The 25,879-nt window shown below is 43.4% G+C and overlaps 1 protein-coding gene and 1 pseudogene across 16 annotated transcripts in view; one reads left to right on the top strand and one right to left on the bottom strand.

Moving 5' to 3' along the window:
• The window catches only part of Mbtd1 (mbt domain containing 1), a 65,980-nt gene that overhangs the window by 36,320 nt on the left and 3,781 nt on the right, over nt 1-25,879 (bottom strand). For 5 of the 16 annotated variants that reach the window (XM_021240115.2, XM_021240119.2, XM_004859760.4 and 2 more), the window contains exons 3-4: nt 5,988-6,189; nt 894-1,033 (exon numbers count right to left, since the gene is read on the bottom strand). In XM_021240115.2, coding sequence (XP_021095774.1) covers nt 894-1,033; nt 5,988-6,141 — 294 coding nt within the window. In that variant the 5' untranslated portion in view covers nt 6,142-6,189. Of the gene's footprint in view, nt 1-893; nt 1,034-5,987; nt 6,190-24,214; nt 24,314-25,879 lie in introns of those variants that run through there. The other 11 variants (XM_021240121.2, XM_021240120.2, XM_021240124.2 and 8 more) reach the window with 6 other exon arrangements.
• Nucleotides 2,022-3,088, top strand: LOC106010616 (regulator of G protein signaling 19 pseudogene; annotated as a pseudogene).

The following is a 25,879-nucleotide window of genomic DNA, read 5'->3' as shown; positions in this document are numbered from 1 at the left end:
GATCACAAGTTAAAAAAGAAAAACGTGACCATCCAATAAAAGAGATTACAAAATTCAGTTATGTAATGCCTTTAAAAAGTTGTTTATATGGTATAACAACAACTTAGTCAAACAGTCAAGACTCCAATCATTTTCTAGGCACTGACGTACATGTTAAAAAAAAAAAAAAAAAGGTGATTTTCAGCCAGGCGTGGTGGCGTATGCCTGTAATCCCAGTACTGGGGAGGCGAGGCAGGAGGATCACTGCGAGTTTAAGGCCAGCCCTGGCTACATAGTGAATCTGAAGTCAGCCTGAACTACATAGCGAGACTGTATCCAAAAAAAAAAAAGTGATTTTTCTTCTTATTCCATGAATGTTTTCAAAAAGGTTATGTGGATTAATCAAGGACATTTGGTCAAGGTATCAAGTGGGTCGTCCTCAAAAGTCCAAAGCTGTGCAAATCTAGCATTCACAAGGCCCCGGGTCAGTCAGTCCCCAACACTACCACCACCACCACCACCAGCACCATGAAAAAAGGAAAAAGAAAAAGCATCAAGTAAAGGTAATGGGAAAATAAAACCAGAAAGAAATCATTTCCCCTCAAATGCTGGAAGACTCTACCTTGATACTAACTCAAAAGAAACAAAAATTTGTTTCTACTTATTTAGAAATGGTAGTATTTTTATTTCACTTACAAAACTCATAGTTTACTTTGGATAGCACGCTTTGTCCATTTAAAAGAGTTACTCAATTTTGTAAAACTTTGGAGCTCACACAGTTCCTAAAAATGTGAGACACAAAAAGGTAATGGGCCAGTTGGGCAGGGGTGGAGTGCAGCGAATCACAATCAGATGACAGATAAGTGGTGACAGCCTCGAAATGACAGATATAAACAACAAGAAGGTTTCTGTACCGTTACCTGAAGTCTGGCCAAAATGCTTGCCTTCTTGGAGTTAGACGAGTAACTTCGTGAACACGAGACACTGCAGAAACGTTTTGTTTTAGAGTAAAAGGCATCTCGCACACCGACCATCCCACACATCTCGCAGGTGGCTAATTGACAAAATAAAGACATTTTGGAATTATGGTCATATAATAAAATCAAATTTTAGCTAACATTTTAATAACTTTTTTAAGTCTCTAGAGGTTTTTATTTAAAACTTTGCCTTGAAAATTTCTTCTGTCTCTTACACAAACGACACAGAAGCCTACACAAAGTTAGAAGGCCAGTGTTATACCCTGGTGACACGGCCTGAGGCCTGAAAGGCATTAGAAAGGGTCAGGGGACACACGGATGTCAGTCAGATCCAGCTAATGTTCTTAGCGCTTACACATGTGTGAGGCATCTCCACACACATTACAAATTACAGATTCTCAAGAGATAGTAAACAAATATCTAAAATGTACCAATGAAATTAATTTAAAAAAACCAAAATGATCGTCTCCTAAAACTAAAAAGATAATAAATAAGATGAGAAGTACAACACAACTGAAGATTAATACAAACTGCAGTGAAAGCCTGTAAAATACTGCAGAGATTCAAATTTTTTTTTAAGGTAATTGTTTTTTTTTTGGTACCGGAGATCCAACTCAGGACCTTGCACTTGCCAGGCAGGCGAGATGCCACTGGGCAAAATCCCCACTGATTGAAACTTATAAAGAGCCAACACTTGGAAAAATTCTAAGGAAATTTGAATTTGAAAAATTCAAGTCCTGTTCCAGGGACCTGACCTGAAGGACAGGACAGATTCCACGTCTGAGGTAAGTGCTCTGCTGTTAACCGGTGAAGGGAGGAGACCGTAGGACTCCTGACGACCATGATATAAGGGATAACCTGAGAGGCGGAGTTAGACAGACTTCAGTTCCCAAGGCCTCAAGTGACTGCCGCTAGGGAAAGGGAAGTAGAAAGTCAAACACAGCAGACAACTGGGCCAACGCCTCCTCATAAAAAGTAAAATGGGAGGGACCGGCAGTATAATCAGCACTTAGGCATCCACCGGAAGTCATGGAAAGAAGGTAAAAACGCCAGAGGATGAGAGATGAATGCTGGCTACATTACTAACGTGAGAAATGACTGAAGGGGTCCTTATAGTGATTCTAGAACAGACTGTTAAAGGGTCGTGACGCCCTGGCTTTGTGGAAGTGCTGCAGAGGCACTTGCACACTGCGCGGAGCCCGGACTCCAGGACGTTCTTTTTCTTCTGTGAAGGAGAACAGCAGCCACTCTCCAGGGAGTCTCTGTCCCCAGAGATCACACTTGCTGCCTATCTGGCCTCTGTCAGGCCTCTCCCAGCCTGAGGATCATGCGGGGCTGGGGAGTGAGAGGAGCCCCCCAATAAAGGCCTCCCAAGCCGTGGTGAGTGTCCCGGGGCTGGCACCACAGAGCCTGGGCAGCCCCTGCCACCCACCCATACCCACCCCGATGAGGCTGAGAGGCAGCACACAGGGCCCCCTCAATGACCAGCCATGACACAGCCTCCCGGCAGCCCCCAACCACAGCCCTTGCTGTCTGTGCTGTTGCAGCTGCTCCTGGAACCAAGAGTGGCAATGAGCCTGGCGGGCCTCCTTTGAGAGCAAGCCGCAGCCCCTCCAGCTGGGAAGCTTGGAGAGTCTGGCCTCAGCGTGCTCACATGTTGGAGAATGGGGTAAAGCCAGATGGGACACCCTTGTCCCAGTACCAAGAGTGCCCCACCAAGCCCTGAGGAGGCACAGAGCTGGGTGTAGTCCTTCCACAAGGTGATGCACAGCCCTGCGGGCCACAGCGTGTTCCGGGCATTCCTGTGCACGGAGTACAGCAAGGAGAACATGCTCTGCTGGCTGGCCTGGGAGGAGCTGAAGGCAGAAGCCAACCGGCACGTGGTGGATGAGAAGGCACGACTCATCTATGAGGACTATGTGTCCACTCTCTCCCCAAAGAGGTGAGCCTGGACTCCCGAGTATGGAAGGGCATCAGCAGGAATATGCAGGAGCCAACTGCACACACGTCTGATGATGCACAGCTGTACATCTACACTCGTGCACCAGGACTCCTACCCTTGCTTCCTCAGCTTCCCCACCTACCGTGCCCTGTGGCTCCCAGAGCCCCCACAGTCCTCCTCTGCGGCCTAGCCCACTGCCATGGCGAAGATACTCCGCCTGCTCACCGGCAGAGTCCAGGCTCACAAGCCATGCCTCCACCAGGTGGATGGGGGTCCCAAACCCTGGAAGCAGACCCAACCCCAGTGGGAAGTACCACACGCCCTGGCTCCATCTTCCCGGGTCCAACAGGAGCTCCAGCCACAGGGCAGCAGGAAGCCCCTCACTAGCCTGAAGGTGTAAGGCTAGCACAGGATGACCTTGGGCCCGTAGCCTCAATGAGGCCTTCTCCAGGCAGCATGCACCCAGGACGTGACTCTGTGGGAAAGCAGCGCCTGTACCCATCTGCTCTGTAGCAGGACACACTTCTGCTTGAGCTGTCTGCACCCCAGAACCAGACCTAGAAACTCAGAACCAGGCTTAAGTGACAGGACCTAATTATATTTTCTATGCTCAAGAACTTTAAACCTGGAAATATATCCTCGCTGTATGTTTAATCACAAAAAAAGAAAAAATACTTTTTCCATTTCTCTGCCCCCTAAAAACAGGATCTTATCCTTGAAGAGGTATTCCAAAAAAAAAAAAGGGTCATGATTATGCAGCTATAGAAGCTGTGAACCCAGAGGGACAAGGAATCTTGTCAGGAATCCTCTTAACGAGGTTGCCGGTTGCATCAGGGGACCTTCCTGAGTGCCGTTCATTCTCTGAACGTCCAGCACCTAAGCAGATGGCAGCACACACAAGCATCAATAAACCTTCTTTTGGGCTGGGGATTTAGCTCAGTGGTGCTGCTGCCTGCCTTGAAAGCGGAAGGTCCCGAGTTTGATCCCTGGTACCAAAAAAAATAAATGAACAAACCTTTTTTCCTCTTCTGATTAGGTTGCCAAACTGGTATCATTAAACTGCGGCAAGAATATGCATCAACAGAGTAGATGCAACTGGAAGACTAGATGACAGCAGAAACATCAGATGACAGAATTTACAATAAAAAATCTGACCAAAAGTTAGTAAGGAAAAGGTTTCAAAGAGAGATTTAAAATCCTCTATCTTTAGGGCCGGGGATTTAGCTCAGTGCTTTTGCCACCTGCTGCGCAAGGACAAGGGCCCAAGTTCGATCCCCAGTACCAAAAAAAAAATATCCTCTATCTTTGGGTTTAAGAAAGCAACTGCAAAAGCAAAAGACTAGAATAAACTGGCTTAGCTTATGTGTTAAGAATTTTTAAAACAATCAGTTGCTTGAAATTCAGCATTACTTTCAAAAAAGCTAATGTAATTTTGGTGGCCTGAATAAAGGCAGCAAAGACTGAACTCTCTTCGCCCTCACACATTAGCTGAGCAGCTCTGTGCCTGAGATGTTTTGGGGTGTGGGACTTTCCGTGATAGAACCAGGACAGTGCAGGCAATCAGGGGGAGGTGTCACCCTACTCCCAATAGAATTGGATACTCCCAGAAGAGAACAGCTGGGATACCAAGGAACTAAATCCTGACACTACGGCTACACCAGGCATGGAGAGAGGTCACCATTACAAGATTAGAATTATTATTCTCTATTGGATCTACATAGCTCAGTGGTGCCACAACTGCCTGGCAAGGGCAAGGTCCTGAGTTCGATCCCTGGTACCCAGAAGGAAAACAAAAAGAATTATTCTCTATAGCTTTACTTTTTAAAAAAAATTGTCAGCAGGGCATGGTGGCACATGCCTGTAGTCCCAGCACTCAGGAGGCTGAGGCAGGAGGACTGCCATGAGTTCAAGGTAGTCTGAACTACATAGTGAGACCCTGTCTCAAAAAACTAAAAAGAAAAAAAAAGTCACCTTGACAAAGCCAATTCTGAACACACTATTATTTATCTATTTTTGTAGAGCCCAGGATCAAACTCTGGGCCCACACACACTAGGCAATTGCTCTACCACTTGGCCCTACTGTCAGTCCCCAGAATAGCTCTAAAAACAACACTAAGTACTATAAACATATACCTAAAAAAAGGTGCTCCACCTCTAGGGCACTCCTCTCCCCTCAAAGCAACACTGAGACCAAAAGAAAAGCTGGGGTACGGTGGTGTGCATCTGTAATTTCAGCTTTTCAGGAGGCTGGGGCAGTAGGATCGAAAATTCAAGGACAGGCTGGACAACTTAGCGAGGCCCTGTCTCAAAATAAAGTAAAAAAAGGACCTGAGCTGAGGGGTAGAGAACCTGCCTAACCTGCCTGAGGCCTTAGGTGTGAGCCTCAGCACTACCAAAACAAACCACAAAATACTTTTCCTACATAGTTGCACCTGACACTAATGAAAATCAGATTCTCAGCCCAAAAGTTAGAGAAGCAAGAGGGCTGGAGGATTTAGCTCAGTGGCGCCAAGCCCAAGGTCCTGAATTAGATCCCCAGGAAGGAGGGGGAGGGAGAGGGGGAGAGAGAGAGAGACAGGATATTGACTGCTTTAATATAAAGGATATTCTAGCAATTAAAGATACTAAAAAAAGGAAGTGATTTCTGACCTAGAGATACCTTATCACTGCAAGTATTAAATAGGAAACTTCCTCTAAGGAAGTATCACAGAAGAAAAAGACACGTGCTGAACATTTCAGCTCTATGAGATTTTTTTGGATACCAGGGATCGAATTCAGGACCTTGTGCTTGTGAGGCAGGTGCGGTGCCACTGAGCTAAATCCCCAGCCCTCTATGAGGAGTTAACCTACTGAATTTATGCCTGCCTTACGTTTCTCAATGGCCTTTGCTTTTTATTTTGTCCTACTTACTCCCACTAGGAGGAAGTAGGCAAATTGAAGCCACAGTGATCTTATCTGGACCTGGGAAGTTGCAGGCTCTGTCTTGTCAGACAGCCTTTGCCAATTCCAAGGCAGGGAAACGATGGAAGAAATGAAGGAAAGCCCTCCTTCAAAGGGAAAGCCATCCCCAGGCCAAGTGGGCAACTCACCCATGCCAGACTTGCCATCTGGGTATGTGTACACCTGTCCATTGTTCTTGATGATCGGGAGGCTGGAGGGTAAAGGGGCAACTTCTTCTTCACTCTCTTCAGAGCTGGAGCTGCTACTCGTGTCCTCACTGCAGCTATCATAGCCGTCGAACATCCCGAACACGTCTCTTCTCCTCCTCTCAGATCGTGAAGAATGTTCTGTCTTAAAACAGGGAAGGAAACGGTGAGGCATGACACAGTGCTCAGCACGCCCCGCAAAGACCGCAGCACTGGTTCTGACAAATCAAAGTCTAGCCCTGAGAAAGGATAATATTACTTTGTATCAAAAGCTAAACATGAACATGACTGCTAAGAGAGGAGACACAGATCCATTAGGGATGACGTTAGCTAGTAAGGCTAGTAACATTGAGAATGGGAAGACTGCTGGATGTGTCACAAGACCATCACACAACTCAAATTTTATCTCTGACTGCATCTCTGCTCTATAAAAAGGATCTCAGGCTGGACACAAGTGGTGCACGCCTGTAATCTCAACTACTCAGAAGGCTGAGGCAGGAAGATCCAAAGTTCAAAGCCAAGCCAGGCAGTTTAGCAAGACCCTGTCTCAAACACAAAGGATTGGGGCTGTATCTCAGTGGGAGCACAGTTGCCTAGAATGAGTGAGGGGTGCTTCAATCCCCAGTACCCCCTAACCCAAAATCTCACTTTTTTTTTTTTGGGAGACAGGATCTCGTTATATTGCTCAGGCTGGCCACAAACTTGCAGTGATCCTCCTGCCTCAGCCTCCCAAATGCCGGGACTACAGGTGTGCACTAGCACGCTTGGCTCCAACCTGTTTTTAATACTCTTCTTTTAGAACATGCTTTCGGACCCAGTTTTTTTTGGAGACAGGGTCTCACTATGTGTAGTTCAGGCTGGCCTTGAACTCACTTCAATCCTCCAGCCTCAGAAGCACCACACCTGCCTCTAGGCCCAATTTTAAAGAGAAAAGCCTATTGTTTGGGGTCACTTTAGAATTACTTCCCTAGGGATGGGGATTTAGCTCAGTGGTTCCGCCGTTTGTTTGCCTCGGAAGCACAAGGACCCGAGTTCAATCCCCGGTACCAAAAAAAAAAGAATGACTTCCCTTTCCCCCAATAGACTTCCCTTGCTTGATCACCCAGATCAATTTAGCAGATATGGTCTTTTTTCTGGTGGTGAGGAACTCAGGACCTTGTACCCGCTAGGCAAGGGCTCTACCACTCAGGTACATCCCCAGCCCCAGACTTGGGTTCTGGATAATTTCCCTAAATGAAATGTATCTTCCAAGCATCAGAAGTTGCTACCATCAGATTTAAAAAGAATAAAGAAGACTCTGAAGACAATGGCAAAGAAAAAGCTCTACCATCCTGCACTGACGAGAATGGTATAACCCTCAGCTGGACAAGGGCACAGTGCCATCAAAAGAATTCCGACAGAGCCGCCATTCTTCACAAGTAAGGCCAAGTGTGCTCTGCCACTAATTATGTGTGACCTGAGCAAGTTATGAGTTTCTTCTTTTACTCATTATTCAACAATTTATCCGGTACTTGTGCGTCTCACAGGAACCAAGGGGAAGACAGAGGTTGTGGGGGACAAGCAGGAGGACACCAACAAGGCCAGGTGACAGCAGAGTAAGCTGGACTGTCAGCTGAGACTCTCGCTAAGGAACTGCCTCAGTGAGACCCTGAGGGCGAAAGGCCGCTGTGGGACTATCTGGGGCTGGAATACTGGAGACAGAAGAGCAAGACACAGGCTTCCAGGGTGGCATGAACTTGGCTATGGAGAGGCCAGTGTGGAGAGTGCCGGAGACAAGGGAAAGAGGAGAGAGAGGCGGCACCAGAGGCTGAGGTCAGATGGGCAGGAGCCCCGAAGGACAGTTCAGGAAAGAATTTGTTGCCTGGGGCACTGGGGGGATATTTTGAATTCTTCCTCACAGAGCCTGGTCTACATACTTCATAAACCCTAGCTAGGCACTTTTAGATTCTTAAAACAAAATGAATCAAAAAAGCACACCTCCACGCAGAGGCAACTTTTACAACAGAAGCATAGTTTTCATATAGGCTAAACTGTTTATTACACAGTCAGCTCAGGTAGCAGTTACTGCAGGTTTACTGACCCTTAAGTGTGTACTTTAAGAGAGAAGAATCTTCAGAGTTCAGGGGATCAATAATCAAACATTTTTTGTTTTGTTTTGTTTTTTTGAGACAAGGTCTCGCTTTGTGCTCAGGCTGGCCCTGAACTCACTAGTAGCCCAGGCTGGCCTCGAACTTGTGACAATCCTCCTGCCTCTGCCTCTTGAGATTACAGGCCTGGGCCACCACACCCAGCTGTTGGTTTTGATAATTATAGACTGCTAATGTTAAAAAAAAAAAAAAAAAATCTGGTCAAATAGAGTCAGGAAATTTTCCTTCTTTAAGGTCTTTTGGGATCTTAAATATGTTTATGAATATTGTGATTATTAAGGAAGAGTACAGGGTATGCAATCTTTTCCAAATTATCTTGAAGGTCTAATGTTCTAGAGAAAAGCTCTCTGGCCTTTCCTACACCTCTCAAGTCATTTTCTGGGGGCTGAGACACAAATACTCACACCCACAACTTAAAGGAGGGGTTTATTTTGGCTCCCAGTTTGTAGAGGCTTCAGCTGGCTGCTCCAAGTCAGGGAGTTGGGGAGGACATAAACCCCGCCAGGCCACACACCCAGCCGCCACCTCTTGAGACCAGGCCCGACCTCCTAATAGCAGGGCAGCTACCCGTCCCTTAGTCCAATCGCCTTCTTCTAAAAGGCCCCCTTTGGAGTACATGAGGCTTTGGGGGGACATCTAGATATAAATTGTAACATTCTGTCCCTGGCCCCCAAAGACTTGTACCTATCTCTTTATGCAAAATGGATTTAGTCCGTCTCTAAGACTCGCCAAAGTCCTAACAGTTCCAACACTGCTGAAAAGTCCAAGTCCAAAGTCTCCTCTGAGACTTCAGGCAAACTCCTATAAAAAAAAAACAAAAGGAACGGAAAACACTGCTGACACACATGGCACAGGGTACGAATTCCCATCCTAAAAGGGAGGAAGGAAGAAGAGAATAGAAAGGAATGGGACCAAAGCAAGACCAAAACCCAGCAGGGCAAACGTTAGATCCTGTAGCTCCATGTCCAGGTCCTGGGGCAAGCTGTGGTGACCACGTGTGAACTCCACAAGGCTTTGGTGGCCCTGCCCCCACGGCATGGCCTGTCTTGGCCCGGCTCTGCTCACTTCCCTGGGCCTTCCCCAGCTGGTCCACACTCCTGGCTTCTTCAGCTTCCTGGAGTCTCCATTGTACTTTTGGGCTTCACACTCACAGCTTCACACACTGCCCTCTGAGGGGCACACTCACTGCCTGGCCTCCCAGGCCCTCTTCTGAAATTCGGGTGGATGCCTCCCTGACCCCACAACCCTTGCATTCTTCATGCCAGTAAAACCAGTACCATGTGGATGATGCCAAGGGCTGCTGCCAGCTGGAACAGTAGCCAGGTCCCCTTGAGTTGGGGCTGCACAGGCCTCTCAGTGCCTGCCCACTGTGAACTAAATCCTGAGGAATTCCCTAGGTGGCCCTTCTACAGCAGGGTGCCCAGCGTCTCTCTTCTCAAAGCAAAGTCTTTCACTTTTGCTTGCAACTCTTGAGCCTGTGGAAGAGTGGGGTTTTGCTGGTTCCTGTGATACCCTCAAGTCATTTTTTTGCTTTGTTTTAAAGCTGATCTTTCCAACAACCAAGCTCTCCTTTGTTCCGTATTTGCAGGCCCCAACTTTACTAGAGCTTCCTTTCTGGGCAAACTCAAAACTTTTTAAATTAGCTGTGGTGTTTGTTTTTGCTTTTTAGTATAAAGCTTGCTAAATAAAAGCCCCCAACAGTAACCATGCCACAGGCTGAATGTTGGAGTGCCTTGAAATTTCTTCCACAGATTAGTCTGCTGCCCTTAATACCTTGGTCTCCCTCAAAGTCTTAAGACATGAGCAAAATGCAGACAAATTTTCTACCAGTATAATACACATGGTCTGAAGTCCAACTGCCAAGGAATCCTCCCAAATGAAACTTCCTGAGCTTATTCTTTACTGTCTGCCTTTTTATCAGCATTCTGGTTTTCTAAACTCTGACCAGGCTCTCCCATCAAGCTCTGCTCACAGCATTCTTGGACTGCTTCTCGGGCTGGCATCTTTAAACCTTTTCAAATGTCTCCCAGAAACCAGTTCCAAAGTCTTCTGTATCACATGGTCAGACACAGTCCTGGGAACAACCCACTTCTTTCTCTGGTTCTAAACTCTTGTCTTCATCACTTTTCTTGTTGCAGGGGCAAAATATCCAATTTCTGCAACTTAAATGAGGAGAGGTTTTATTTTGGCTGCTTTGGTCCACAGTTGGTCCAAGGCACAGGGGCATGACAGAGGAGAGCTGCTCAGCAGGGTGGACAGGAAGCAGAGAGAGAAGCGGGGAGCTGGGGAGGGAGATAAACCCTTCCAGGGAACATACTCAACTACCCGCCTCTTCTGACCAGATTCCCATCTCCTAACAGCAAGTCAGCTATAAGCCTCCATGATCCAATGACCTTCCAAAAGCCCCACCTTTGAGGGTACGAGGCTCTGGGGGACATCTAGATATAAACACACATGGAGGAGCTCATCTGTATTTCACAAGGGGAAGAAGCCCCTCGGGTGCACCCCTGCTGAGCCCTGTCACAAGTAGCACAGAGAGAAGTATCCCGATTCACTCATCACTGTCCATGCCACACTTGTTAGGAAGCTGTATTCCACATAGGGTATGCTCTTCTCAAACACCCTTTCTCACATTAGGACAGAGTAACAGTGAGCTGTATGAAATGATCTATCCTATGTAAAACTTACTATTTATTTGCTATGGAGGAACTTAGTTGGGAAGTCTGTCAGCAGACCTAACCCTGAGGGAGGCTGTGACTCCAATGAGAGGGTGCTGAGAAAAACCCTGACTGCATGCAAAGAGCGCCAACAGAGGAGTCTTTCCTTATGTGTTTGTTTTGAGACAGTGTCTCCCTGTGTAGTCCAGGGTGGTCTTGAACTTAGGGAGATCCTCCTGCCTCAGCCTAAGTGAAGGGATTACAGGTCTGTGCCACCATTTGGGGCCACAACTTAACTTTTGTCTGGTGCTGGGGATGAACCCAGGGCCTCATGCATGCTGTGTAAGTGCTCTACCACTGAGCTACACTGCCAGCCCCTGATGATGTCTTTTCTGTGCTCAGTCAGGACGGAGAGGCTTCACTGGGATTCTGTAATCATAGGCCTACCCCAAAGAGTAAGTCTGAGGTTGCAATTTACTCTCCCTGCTATGGTCAGGAACCTCCAAGGCAAGGGGTTAAAGTGGCTGCAGGCTACTAGTGCCCCTTGACACCAAGAGGAGAAACTGGAAATCCTAGAAACAATCAATGCAAACCTTTCAGCATTCCCACAGAGTTTATCAGTAAGTTCACTATCAACCACAAATCGCACAAGCAATCCATGTTGAGCAAGTGTTAGCACAAATCAGGAATGCTAAGTACTTCAGGACTAGAACTACCAGAAACAATATCAAATTACCATACATGACATGAAGTTTACAAATGAAACTGGGAGTGGTGGAGCATACTTGTCATCTGGGAGGCTGAGGTAGGATGATGGGTCTCGAAAAAAAAAAAAGGTCTGGGGAGGAGGTCTTGTGGTAAATACTTAGTACTGTCAAAATAAGGCCAAAGGGGCCGGGGATTTAGCTCAGTGGTTCTGGCGCCTGCTTTGCAAGCACAAGGTCCTGAATTCGATCCCTGGTACCAAAAAAACCAACAAAAACGCCAACAGTAGTAAAAAAGGTCAATATTTCAATTCCCTTCCTGGTACCAAAAATAAAGGTCAATATATTCTGCGTGGCTAGAAATAATTAGAGAAGTGGAAAATAAATGTTAAAAGAACACTCAAAAAATAAGAACCAAGATATATCATGTAAAGGCACAAATTCCCAATGATGTCATATTGTATACCTAAAATGTACCAATAAACTTAATGAATTTAAAAAAAAAAAAAAAGAACATCTAAAACACAAGAAAGAAAAACAGGAAAACAGATAATAAAAGGCAGAATGTAAAGATTAATAAATGTTCAGTGACTTTTTTTGAGACTGAGACAAGAGTATCCCTATGTAGCCCAGGCTGGCCTCAAACTCACAGTGATCCTCCTGCCTCAGCCTCTGGAGTGCTGGGATTACAGGCATGCGCGACCACAGCTGGCCCCCAAGCTTATTTTTTGTTCTACTATAAAGTGAGACCCTGTCTCAAAAAGTAACCCCCAATCAAATCATCAAATTGTACATTTTAAATAATTAAATACATTTTAAATAAATTTGTCAGTTTTCTACACACACACACACACACGCACGCACGCACGCACACACACAGAGTACTGGTCACTAAACCCTGGGAGCACAGAGCAACATCCTAGGCCTTTTATTTGTTTTGTTTTGTTTTTTGGTACCTAGGATTGAACTCAGGTCCTTGTGCTTGCACAGCAGGTGGCGAAACCACTGAGCTAAATCCCCTGCTAGGCCTTTTAGTTTTGAGACAAAGTCTCACTGAACTGCTCAAACTAACTGAACTTGCGATCAATCCTTCTGCCTTGGCCTCCTGAGTAGCTGAGATTACAGGCGTGCACCACCGTGCTTGGGTTCACTAAGCTTGTTTCAAAAAATACCTGGTTAAATGATCAGCCAACTGTAATGGCAGAATATTTTCAGACATGCCAAGACTCAAAAAACTGAGTCCTCATGTTTGTTGTAACCAGAAAGGGGAAGATGGTTGATTGGGAATGAAATGATCCCACAAAGGATGGGGTAAAGGGAATTTCTAAGTCAGTGAGAAAGGGCTGACCCAGGATTACACCTGGAGAGCAGGGCTCCAAAGGAAAGGATCCTGCAGGAGGATGCCTGGATGTCGGCTCTGGAGACATGAGCATGCTCGTGTTGGATGTTTTGCTGGAGCATTTGAAGACACGGTAAAAGACACTTCCAGTACTGGCCACACCAAAATAAGTGGCAATTGTTAGCTCCTGGAAGAGCTGTCCCAGAGGAAACAGTAAACATTGGCTGAGGAGCAGGAACACACATTCTGCTTTATAACACACACTATCTGTTGTGTGTGAGCACAAGACACTTACACCACACAAATATAAGACAACAGAATGTTAAGTGTGAAATGAGGATTCCTTGTTTTCCAATGAGATTAAAAAACAGCAAGGCAAGGCTGGGGATTTAGCTCAAGTGGTTTCTCTGCCTGCTGTGCAAGCCAAGGACCCGAGTTTGATGCCCGGTACCAAAAAAAAAAAAAAAAGCAAGGCTTTTGATCAATTTGAATATAACATTTGGAGATAAAAATGGCAAATAGAATAGCTACATGCTTCCAGTTCTTTTGCCTCTAATTTAGCATTAAAAGCCCAGCACAGAGATTTTCAAACTTGGCAATACTGAAATGTTTTGATGCAGAGGACTCGTGGTTGGATTCCAAGATAATACTCCCCGAGGTGTGGTGGCACATGCCTGTTATCCCAGCACACAGAAGGCCGAGGCAGGAGGATCACAGTCACTTGGACTACATAGCGGGTTCAAGGCCAGCCTGGGCTACAGTGAGACTTTGTCTCAAAAAACAAGAGGTAATACTCCCCCATCTTCAAGAAGTGACAACCAAATGTATCTCCAGGCAGTGCCAAATGTCCTCTGGAGACAGAACTACCCCAGCTGGGAAATATTGCTTCATACTTCAGTGTGCCTTTCCCAATGACATCCTCTTGCATAATCACAGCTCAGCTATCACAAAGAAATTTAACATAAACCTAACACTTTCATGTAACCTACTACTCACACTCTACTTCTGTCAAATGACTATTATCTTTTATGAATTTTTCTCCAGTCCAGGATCACATATTTATCATGTCTCTCAGTTTTAATCTGGAAGGAAATGTTGCGCCTGCCTTTCTCTCCCCACCTTTGTATTTCTTTTATGGTCCTTGGGATTGAATCCAGGGCCTCTGCACTGAGCTGCATCATGAGTCCTGAGCCAGGATCTCGCTAAATTGCTCAGGCTGGGCTTGAACTTTCAGTCCTGCCTCAGTTGGATTTACAGGGGATTATAGGGATGTACCACCACACCTGGCAACTTTGTCTTCCTTAATGTTTGACATCTTTTAAGAATGGAAGGAAGAAAAAAAAAAAGAATGCAAGGGCCAGGGATTTAGCTCAGTGGTTCCGCCTCCTGCCTTGGAAGCGCAAGGACCCCAGTTTGATCACTGATCACCGGTACCAAAAACAAAACAAAACAAGAATGCAGTCCCTTCCCTTAACAACAGAAAAAAGGGGACTTAAACTTGTTTCATCTACTGTATCACGAACAGTGCATTTGCTACAATGGAGCAATAAACATTGCTGTTAGCTAAAGTTTGCACATTATTCAAATTTCCTTCATTTTTACTGAATGTTCCAAGACCCCACGTTAGTAGTCACACGGTGTCATCATGTAAGCTGCCACAAGCTCCCTCGGTGGTGACCATCTCTCAGCAGATGAGTCTCTTGCTGAGCACCTCTCCTGGCTTCTCATGATGGGCTGGGCTTGTCTCTGGGAGAAACCACAGGTATCCACTGGCAGCTGTGTCACTGAGGACGCCTTCTGTGAGTGACGGGCTGCCGCTGTTAGCTGGATGGTAGGGTTCAGGTGGCCTTTCCCACGAGGCATTCCTCAAAGTGACTCTATGTAGCCCACGCTTCAGTAATGAAAGCCATGCTCCTCCCTCCTTGCCCTAAGAAAATCCTCTTCCACAGATTTCTACTTCTTTCAAAAATGAAAATTTTTTTGTAGTGAATTTATCTGCAGTTTCCTCACTGGATCGAGGCTGCACATCCTTTCTGTAACTGATGTTAGCAGACTCAGAGGCGCAAGGGCCATCTGTCCATCTGTTGCCCATGGCTTGGTAAGGTTCGGTCCGCTTTCTCCACGGCACATACAGTACTTTCTTTCTGTTAATGCGCTATGAGGAAAAACTTAAAAAAACACGCAAATATTCTAACCATCAAAAGTTCACTCCAGATTCAGGATCCAGGACGATTCTTGCACAATCTTTAACTGCGTCTTTTTCTAACCTCAGCATTCTCCTGCGAGCCTTTTCTCCTTTTTGCCTGCCCACTGTGGCTATTTGCTCATGGGGGGCCCAAACTGTCCCAGGATGGGGGAGTGGAAGCCCTTGTAAGCCAGCTCAGGTGTAAAGACATCTCCCTTTTAAAAATTACTATTTTAGTGTTTTTGAGCAGGGTCTTGCCCTGCAGTACAGGCTGGCCTCAAACTCACAGGAACCCTTCTGTCGCAACCTCCCCAGTGCTGGATTACGGGTGTGCACCCCCTCAATTTATTTTTAGCAGTTCCATTACTTTCTGGCATAAAAAGACATTCCAGATTTATTCTAAAATCATCTGTCTTGGCCCTGGAATCAAATAATTTCCCCAATAGCCTAGGTTTTTTTTTTTGGCTATCAGGTTTCGAACTCAGGACCTTGTGCTTTCGATGGAACCACTGAGCTAAATCTCCGGCCCAGCCTAGGATTCTTTTATCGGGGAATATTAGAAATGAAAGCATCAGAGCTGTCTGTTCATTGCCACTGGAGTCTCTTTGTGGACCCCTCAGTGGACAGAAGAATGTATACACATACATTTTAGAAAACCATGGATTCTCACTTGTATGTCCAATCCATTTCCATTGATTTATTTTGGGTACTGGGGATCGAACTCAGGACCTTGTACTTGAGAGGAATGTGTGGTGCCACTGAGCTAAATCCCCTGCCCTTCCACTGATTTTATTGACTCTCCACACCCCATATTCACCTTTTTCCAAAGGAAGTATGCTGTCCCTCAACAAAAATCAACATATTCATTTGCTCAATTCTTAAAATATTTTTTCCTGTACTGGGGATTGAACTTGCGGCTTTTGCACTGAGCTATGTCCTTAGCACACACCCTCCTGCACTCCCAAATAAAAAATTTTGAGACAGGGTTTCTCAATGGTTCCTCAGGCTGAGCTCAAACTGGTAATCTCCTTGCCTCAGCCTCCCACAGTGCTATGTGCCACCAAGCCTGGATACAATCTGTTTACACATTACGCATACTGTTAAGAGCAATCTGTTCTGGATCGCCCAGATTGTGTGTCAGAGTTCAGGCACTATCTGGGTTATTTCTGCCTCCTCTAATGTCACATTATTGGTATTTAAAATCAGCTGGGTTTTGGTTTCAGTTTTTAAGTCACCTCCACCATTCTTACTGCATTAATTTCATTCTTTGGACTATCTGCAAGATTATCATGCTCCCAAAAATATATAGGTCTAACGGGAGTAATTTCCTTCTCTGCCTTACCATCTACCCTGTAGCTGGACAAATAATTTTATTGGTTGGTGTGTGTTCACTTGGAAATATGTATATATGTTTTATTTTCCTTTCTTTCTCATTTTTCATTTTCTTTAGTCCTGGGGATTGAAGTCCAGGGAGCACTGAAGTTCATTCCTAGCCCTTTTTATTATGACAGAGTCCTAAGTTGTCACCACACTTGGGCCTTTTTAAAAAAATTTTTTTTGGTACTGGGATCCAACTTGGGACCTTAAGCTTGCGAGGCAGGTGCTAGAACCACTGAGCTAAATTCCTGGCCCTCGGCCCTCTTTTCTTATACAAAATGTCACATACTATAGTCCTCTGTCCTTTTAGAATGAAGTCACTCCATTGCCATGAGGACATCTAGTTTCCAAGGCCTTGCAATTATAAATCTGTTGCAGTAAACTTATGCTTAGCACTTTTACACCTGTGAGAAATATCCCTCCAGGATGCATTATTGGGAGGACTGCTGGATAAAAGGAAATGTGGGTATGTATTTTTGCTAGATATTACCAGATTCACTTCCGAAGACCAGCTCCATTTGCACCAGTAATATTGACAGGGCTTTTTTCTCCAGAATCTAGCAAGAGTATGTGTATTCTCCAATGCTTGAATTTTTGTGCAGTCTTTTTTTGTGTGTGTGTACTCTTTTTAAGTTTTGTATTTGGAAACAATGCCAAGCTTTCAGGAATGTTGGATGAGCAGTACAATAAAGTGTGTATTCAGATTCATGAATTATTGACATTTTGCCCCATTAACTTTATTCTCTGTAAATCTACAGTTTTTCTGAACCATCTGAGTGTAAGCTGCATGGATTTCCTAAGAATCAAAACACTGTCAAAAGGGCTGGGTATTTAGCTCAGTGTTGCTGCACCATCCTGGCACTGGGTCCTGAGTTTGACCCCCAGTACAAAAAGACAAAACAAGTCCCCCCCAAAACATTATTATAACTACAGTGTAGTTACTATTTTTGGGGAATTTAACATTAATATACTCTTTTCTAGTTTACCAACCATCCACATTGCCACTGACCCAAACACACCTGCAGGGCATTTCATCTTTCCAGCCCATGATTCTATATGGTATTTTTAGTTTTCTGCAATTTGGAAGACTCTTTTCAGGTTATGTATCCCACAAAGCTGCCTAAGTGATGCTTAAGTGTCCTCAGCTTCCTGTATCCAGGGGCACGGGGTGCCCACCTACACCTCACGGGTGATGTTAGTTTCAATCATTGTCAAGGGCTAGTAGTGCCCACTGTATACTTACCATTTTTTCCCCTTGTAACTCAGTCTTGTTAATGTTCCCACTGATATCCCCCTACCCTAATTTAGCATGTAATACCTCTCACCAAGTTGAACAGGACATGGGTACCACACACTTTCCTAACTCCAGCATTTTCCTTGTCAGCAAGAAAACCTCCCATCACTCCTTTATCTACCCATATTATATTCATTTTCTGTGAGAAGAATCCCCTCCCCACTGATTTAATTCATCACTGTCCTTCAATTATTTTGAGGTTCAAGTTATCTCACATGGCCCCATTTTTCCCTAGACTGGTTCCCCTGTCCTCTTCACAGGTTCTCATCCATTTTGGGGTACTACCTGACATTCGGGCATATTAATATATTTCAGGCTCATTTTATACTGTTTTAGCCCTGAAATTAATTTCCCCAAGGCACTCTATCTTTTTTTAGTTGGGAGCTGGTATTAAAAGCCCAAGATCTGGGTGTGCAATGGAATGCAGTTTTATTTTCAGCTTAAAAAATTTTTTTGGTGTGTAATTATCCCTGACCCCTTTTCTTTAGGGTTTTTTAGTTTATATCACCCCTCCCACCATTGATCTTTGTATTTAGGAATTTATCCTAAATTTACCCCTTATGTGTATGTGGTAACTTTTGATTTTGTTCATTTAAGTTTTGGGGATGCAATTCAAATTTTTTATGTAGCAAAAGTTATTTTGTTTTGGTGGTGGGGAGCTAACCCAGGGCTTTTTATACTCTAAGCACACTTTATCACTAAAGTTTATTCATAAGCTGCGAGTACTTTCTTCTATTGTATTTCAACTGCGAGTCAGGAAAATTTCCCCTAAATCATGGTAGAGAAAATTTCACCCACATTTTCTTCTGGTACTTGGGAGTTTGGTTTTATTATCCTGACCCACTTGGAATATTTTCCTATGAATGGCATTAAGAATGGATTGACTGAACATAGGGCTGGGGATTTAGCTCAGTGGTTCTGCCGCCTGCCTCACAAGCAAAAGGTCCCGAGTTCCGACTTTGATCCCCGGTACCAAAAAAAGGGGAGTGGATTGAATAGTACTTTTCTCCCCAATGGCTACCTAGTTGTTGTTGCACTATCCTTTATTAAAATGTTTGTTTTAACCTCTGATTTGGAATACCAGTTTAAGTATGAACTTTAGACCACACTCATGTCTCAATGACAGACACATCCTGAGAACTACCACATTAAGATGGTCTTGCCATAGGTTAAATAGTACAGTGTACTTATACTAACCCAGATGGCACAGCTTACCACACACCCAGGCTATATGGTATTGCCCACCGTTCTGCCAGATTCCCTTTTGGAAGTAAATTTTCTCCACCATCAGCTTATGTAGAGTTTCCAAAAGTTCTTCAGCTGCCTTCACACCAGCACTTAGAGACTCACTATTCTCTCATATTATGCAGTGCATAATCATTCTTCAATTGTTTAAACCACTCAGAAGTGGCAGTCAATTCAACAGTGTGGTCAGATCAAGTGTTTTCTTTCAACAGCACAAACACGGCTTTGGCTGTGACTGTGGTATGTGAAGAGGGGCTATGCTTCTGGGGCTGGGCTTTAATCCAGGTCACTCCAAGTTTCTCCACACCTGGTAATGGCCCTTCTCAAAGTTCAGTCTTGTTGCCGTCAATGAAGCAGATCCTTTAACAGCTTTGTTTTCATTCTTCAAGCTCTGGCTATGGTGGAATGGGACATGTTCGACTGGTGAGCAGTAACCATCACTCATTTTCCACCTTTGTAGTCTTTAATGAGCTTTAATTTCCAGGTCATTCACTCTTATTAGCAGTGGATGGTAGGGGCCATGATGAGCAAAACAATATGAGACTAAATCAAGTACACAAGAATATAGTATGATTGAGACACAGTGAACACAAGATGTTCGAGGCTGCTGCTGCAGTAGCAGCAACATAGCATACTACTTCACAGTAAGCTGCCAGGGTGCACACTAAAACAATGAATAAAAGTAAACATATTGTACTGGGGATTGAACTCAGGGCCTCACATATGCTGTGCAAGTCCTCTACCACTGAGCTACATCCCCAGCTCAAAGGTAAACATACAAGGCAATCACAGTCATTTATTGTCAAGTGGTAGATATGCAATATGTTGTGCTGCCACACTGATGGCTACAACTGTCAGCAGACAGCATGAATTTTTCAGCACCATTATAATCTGGTACCACTGCTGTATATGTGGTCCACCTGATTAAAACACTGCCACACGACTGGGGTGTAGCTCAGTGGTAGAGTGGATGCCTAGCATGTGTGAAGCTCTGGGTTCAATTCCTAGCTCTACACAAGCAAAGAACCAAAGCAAATCTAAAGAAAAAGCCTCACCTTGCTATGAGATGCACGGCTGTATTTTACTGCTTTGTTTAGTCATGTCAATTCCTTTTTACAATTATAGAGGCTTTTGAGTGTATTTTGATATCTGCTAAGCTTAGAGTCACTTCAAAGATCTTTTAATGCTTTGATGTTTCTGCTTATTTTTCCAAGTAAATTTTCATTAGTTTTAAAAAAATAACAAATTAGAAATTTTAGCTGAGTGTGGTGGCCCATGCCTGTAATCCCAGCACTCAGGAGGGTAAGGCAGGAGGATTGCTGTGAGTTTGAGGCCAGCCTAAACTACATAGCTAGACCCTGTCTCAAAAGACAAAAAAAAAAATTTTTTTTTTTTAGTTACTACAAGACTGTATTTTTAATGCCATTAACTATAAATTAAATGCCACTGTAATACCGGTATAAGAAGAGTCATTTAATTTCTTCTCTCATACTCTAAAATTAAATTTTTGGTTTTTTGAGACAGGGTCTCACGTAGTTCAGGCTGGCCTTGAACTCACTATGTAGACCAGGCTGGCCTGCATCTCATGGCAATCCTCCTGCCTCATCCTCCCAAGTGCTGGAATTACAGGCTTGTGCCACCACGCCCAGCAATTAGTTCAGTTTTATATTAAAAAAATCAGCTCTATTTTTTAAAACTGAGATTTCATTAAATTTATAAAGAAATGACAATTTGATGTTGAAATGTCAATCAAGAACAACCGCTGTCTTTCCATCTGTTCCCTTTACCTGTGTCTTTCAAGAATATTTACATTCGCTTCTCTTAGGGTTTTTTTTTCCCAGGTACTGGGGATAGAACTCAGGACCTTGCACTTTCGAGGCAGATGTGGCGCCACTGAGCTAAATTCCCAGCCCTCTCCTAGGTTTTTACATTTTTTTTTCCTGTACTGGGGATTGAATCAAGAACCTCCACATCAAGCTACAGCTCTAGTCTTTTAAAATTCTGAGACAAGATCTCACTCATATGCCTGAGCTGGAACTTTAGATCCCCCTGCCTCAGCCTCCCAGAATGCTGGCGGGTTTTTAAGCAGTTCTTGTTAAAAGGGAAACCTTAGCCATGAAAATTACTTTGTTGTTGTTGTTCCTATTGTAACTGTGATTTCCTCTTCTGTTGTATCAACTGGCTTTTTAAAATGTACATACAAATCATTTTATGTCCTATCTCAACTACTGTTTCTGGAAACTTAGTTCACTAACTCAGGCTGACCTTGAACTCATGGCGATCCTGTCTCAGCCTCTCAGAACTAGGATTAGTGCACCACACCTGGCCTCACTCATTTTGAGATAGTTTTGGGATTAAACTTTTCAGATAATCACGTTACCAACAAAGCAAATTTTATTTCTTTTTCCACTATGCCTGTAATTGTTTTTGCTTTTCTATCTGTATGGGCTCAAAGGGATCCCACTTTGTGCCTGTTGTTTCTATTGAGAGGATGCTAGCTTGGGCTGGATAGGGAGCTCAGGGGCGGAGACAGATGATGGCTTAGGGTTAGGGCACTCGCTAAAGTAAAATGATGTCAATATAACCATCTACTCCTGTTTTCTCAGTTTTAATTTTGTCTCATTTTTTAAGGACCTATAATCTTTCTTTATCTATTAATATGATAAATTATATAAATTTCCAAATACGGAATCACCCTTGCATCCTTAGTATAAACCTCACTTTATTAAGGCGCATTTCCTTAACATGGCATGAGATTGCACAATATTTAGGGTTTTGCAATGACATTAAGTTCTGTTTAACTGTAATTTTCATTTCTTTGAGCTCTGTCAGGTTTAGAAATCATTATTCCTGTTTTACAAAAATAACTACAATTTTTTTTCATGTTACTATTTATGCAGTGTGGGAATATCTACTCTTTCAAGCAGAATTCCCCTTGGTCTTATATTGTTTTTTTTTTCCCGGCTTGGTTAAATTAACTAGTAGTTTATCTTGTGAATTTTCTCCCAAAGATCCAGGATTGATTCATCAATCAGGTATATAGTTTTTGTTATTAATTTCTACTTTTACAATTTTTTTTTTGGTACCAGGGATCAAACTCAGGACTTGAGCTTGTGAGGCAGGCGGCAGGACCACTGAGCTAAATCCCCGGCCTTTTTTTTTCTTGTTTTTGAAATTTTTTTTTTTTTTTTTTGAGACAGAGTCTCACTGTCCAGGCTGGGCTCGAACTCACAGCAATCTTCCTGCCTCAGATTCCCAGGCGTTGGGATTACAGGTGTGTGCCATTATGCCCAGTTCTACTTTTACCTTTATTTCTTTTTCAGTGTTCATTTTTGGCTTTTTTTTTTGGTACTGGGGATCGAATTCTGGTCCTTGTGCTTTCGCAGCAGGCGGCAAAACCACTGAGCTAAATCCCCAGCCCTTGGCTTTATTTTCATTTCTGAGGTAAGAATTTATTTTCATTGCTTCTTGGCCTTTTGGCTAAGATCAAGTGTAGGAATTTATTTTCACTGATACAGGTGTTTAGGGCTGTGAGTTTTCCTCTGCTTACTGCTTTAAATGTATTCCATACAGTGTGATGTAGATTTTCTTTCTTTTTTGGTACTGGGGATCGAACTCAGGACCTTGCGCTTATGAAGCAGGCGCAGTACCACTGAGCTAAATCCTTGGCCCTAGATTTTCATTGTCATTCTTCTCAGGAACTCTGCAATCTGCTGCCATTTCCCTTTTACACCAGTTAAGCTGCTTAAAACTGAGGCACACTCTTTAGTGTTTATCAAGAGACAGGACTTCTCGACACTGAAAAGTTCCTTCACGTACTTCCTGCTCACTCCTTCCCCTTCTCCCAGTGCCTCACCCACCAGTTTTTGTGCGTCTAGGGTGCGTTTCTCTCATCTCCGATGCTTTACACCAGAAGATTACGCCTCAGTTCTTCTGAATGTATTCCCAAAACTGCAACTGCTGGATCATGGGATACAGGTGAGCACGCCTCTTGTGTAAGGCGTGGAACTGTGTTTCAGATTTTGGAGTATTTACACATATATATCTAACATATATATATTTTGACATTTCTTGGAGATGGGACCCAAAGTCTAAGCACAAAACACATCTAGGTTTCACTTCTACCTTAGTCATGAAAGTCACTTTATAGAATATTTTTAGTGCACTTGTATTTTTACTGGCTCATCACATGGCGTCAGGTGTGGAATTTTCCACTTGGGGGCCTCAGGTTTGTGCTCAAAGAGTTTTAAATGGTGGAGCATTTCAGATCTTGGAATTTCAGATTAGAGATGCTCAACTTGTCTTTAAGATCATATACACATGGAAAAAGATGTATGAAAATTTTCGTGTTTGATTTCTTTCACTTTGCATACTGTATTTGAGATTCATTCACGGTATCATAGCATGTATAAACAGTTCACGGCCTTTTACTGCTGAATATACCACTTCAATGTACCACCTAATTCTTACTCCATTCAGTTTTAACTGCCATGAATATTCTTACACATAGTTTTCTGTGAATACATATAGTGTCTTGCTTTTTTGTAAGGGAGATGTTCCAAATCTCCCTGTGGATGCCTGAAATCAAAGAATATACGTGAAGCTGTTTTTTTCTATTACCCATACCTATGATAAACAGTAAGGGATTAACACCGATAGAATTTTAATATACTGTACAAAAAGCTATCTCTCACAGACTCTTATCCTACTGTACTCACCCTTCTGTGATGCTACAAGGCCTCTCTGTTGCGACGAAGTGAGGTGACTGATGCAGTCTTAAGGCTATGTAAGGGTGTTTGAACACAAGTACCTCGATGCCTGAGAGTCAATCTGCCAACCCAGAGGGCTGGTAAGGAACAACGGGCACAACGCGTGGATAAGCTGGACAAGTGAGTCGGGTCCTAGGCAGGACAGAGCAAGACGCTGCAAACTAATGTGTCTTCTCAAACCATGTATCTGAATCTTATGTGCATGTGATCAAAGTGCAAAGTAAGAATTAACAGATTCTCTCTGACACCTGGAATAAGGAGGTAGGACGCTATTCAGCTCTCTCTGGCTTCTCACTCCACTTCCAGGATGAAAAGCACAGCTGGGCTAGTGATAAATCCAAATGTCAACATATTGGGGACTAACTTCTGCTTCCACCCCTGTTATGACTCTGGATGCAACAATTACCTGAGTCTCAGTATCCTTTTCTTCTAAATAAAGAAAACACCACTTACCACACAGGAAGGATGTATGATAAAATAAAATAGTTCACATGAATGGACTTTCAGTTCTTCAGAAGAAAGTTAGGACTCCTTTAATATGAACCTGAAAAGCTAATTAAAAATAAGATGATCATGTCAAAATTATGAAACACACAGTGGCCTAGAGTCTTTAAGATCACTATTACGGGAGCCAGATTAAACAAAAAAAGTTGATAATAATGACCTTTTACTCGTTTTTTTTTTTTTTGCTGCTGGAGATTGAACCCAGGTCCTCGTGCATGCTAAGCACATGCTCTACTACTGAGGTAAGCCCTTAGCCTGAGTCAGTTTTCAGACCCAAATTATAGAAATCATACACAAATTGGGGGTGTCATACAATTATGGTTTGAAAAATCAAATAAGATCACTTATTAACATTAATATACAGAATGTAAGTTGAATACACTATTGTGTCATTCTGACTTGCTACATTCTCTAAATACATTGATATAAAATGATGACATGCTCTTGGGATTCTTTTTTCACTACTGGGATTTGAACTCAGGACCTCACAGGCACTAGACAAATGTGCTACCAGTGAACTACATCCCTAGTATCCTCCAAGTATTTTTAAAAAGATGAACACACTGGGGATATAGTTTAGTTTTAGAGTGCTTGTCTACCATGAGCGAGCCTCTGAGTTCTATCTTCAGTATTGCCAGCAAACACAAACACACAAACACACACACACACACACACACACACATTTATATTTGGAGCTGGATGCTCTAACAATACATATTCATTGAATAATAATAACTAGAATATTGATTAAAACTGAGTTAAACACGAAGAGTAGTGCCTGACTCATGAAATTAATTCTTTCCATGATTCTGGTTGTAGAATTTGTTCCACGATCACTTATAGTACATATATGTTTACAATTCAATTGCAATCATACACACGAGGGATGGGTATTTCTCTGGTACACAAAATAATCTGCAACTAGCAAATGAAAGCTCTGAAGTCTAAAAGTAAGGGAAGATTTAACCAATATTTATTAAGCAATATATACAAATCATCATGCTAAGCAATAGAAACACAAAAAGTATTAAGACTTAATAGGCTCACCCTGCAACTTGACTGCAAACTGTGGTCAAATAACTGAACAAATAGTACTACATAAGACCAGTTTTATTAGGAGTAGTTATTAGATATTACAGTGAAAAATGAGAAAAAGGGATTCTGGAAAGATGTCTTAACATTGTAATTATCATTTATTCAACAGCTTCCATCTGAGTGCAGGTTTACCGATAGATACCTCAGGAGGAGGCAGGGCTGGTTCTCACCCTGTATTTCGGGTAAGGAAAATGAAGCTGAGAGATTAGGCAACTTGTCTAAGATCATAGGTCAGGAAGTGGCAGAGCCAGAGCCTAACTAGTTTGCCAACTTTTCCAATGCTCACTTCTACTACACTAAATTTTAACTTATAGACACTAATGAGAGATCTAGAAGGGAGCTTAGAAACTTCCTCAAGTAGGGCTACCCTAACCAACGTGTTATTTTCTGGGGCACACATTAAAGAGACTCCCAGACTTTTACTAGTGAATGACCAAATCCAGGAGAGGGGTGCACTCTTTTAACAGGAGCCCTGAAAGGTGGGCCCAGGGATAAGCTAAGTTTGGAAAACACTGTTCT

Source organism: Heterocephalus glaber, unplaced genomic scaffold (genome assembly GCF_053883595.1).
Source record: "Heterocephalus glaber isolate CG9 unplaced genomic scaffold, H.glaber_assembly_v1.0 deba00001773, whole genome shotgun sequence".
NCBI classification, from domain to species: Eukaryota; Metazoa; Chordata; class Mammalia; order Rodentia; family Bathyergidae; genus Heterocephalus; species Heterocephalus glaber.
Note: the sequence above shows the minus strand (reverse complement) of the source record. Positions and strands in the feature narration are given on the sequence as shown.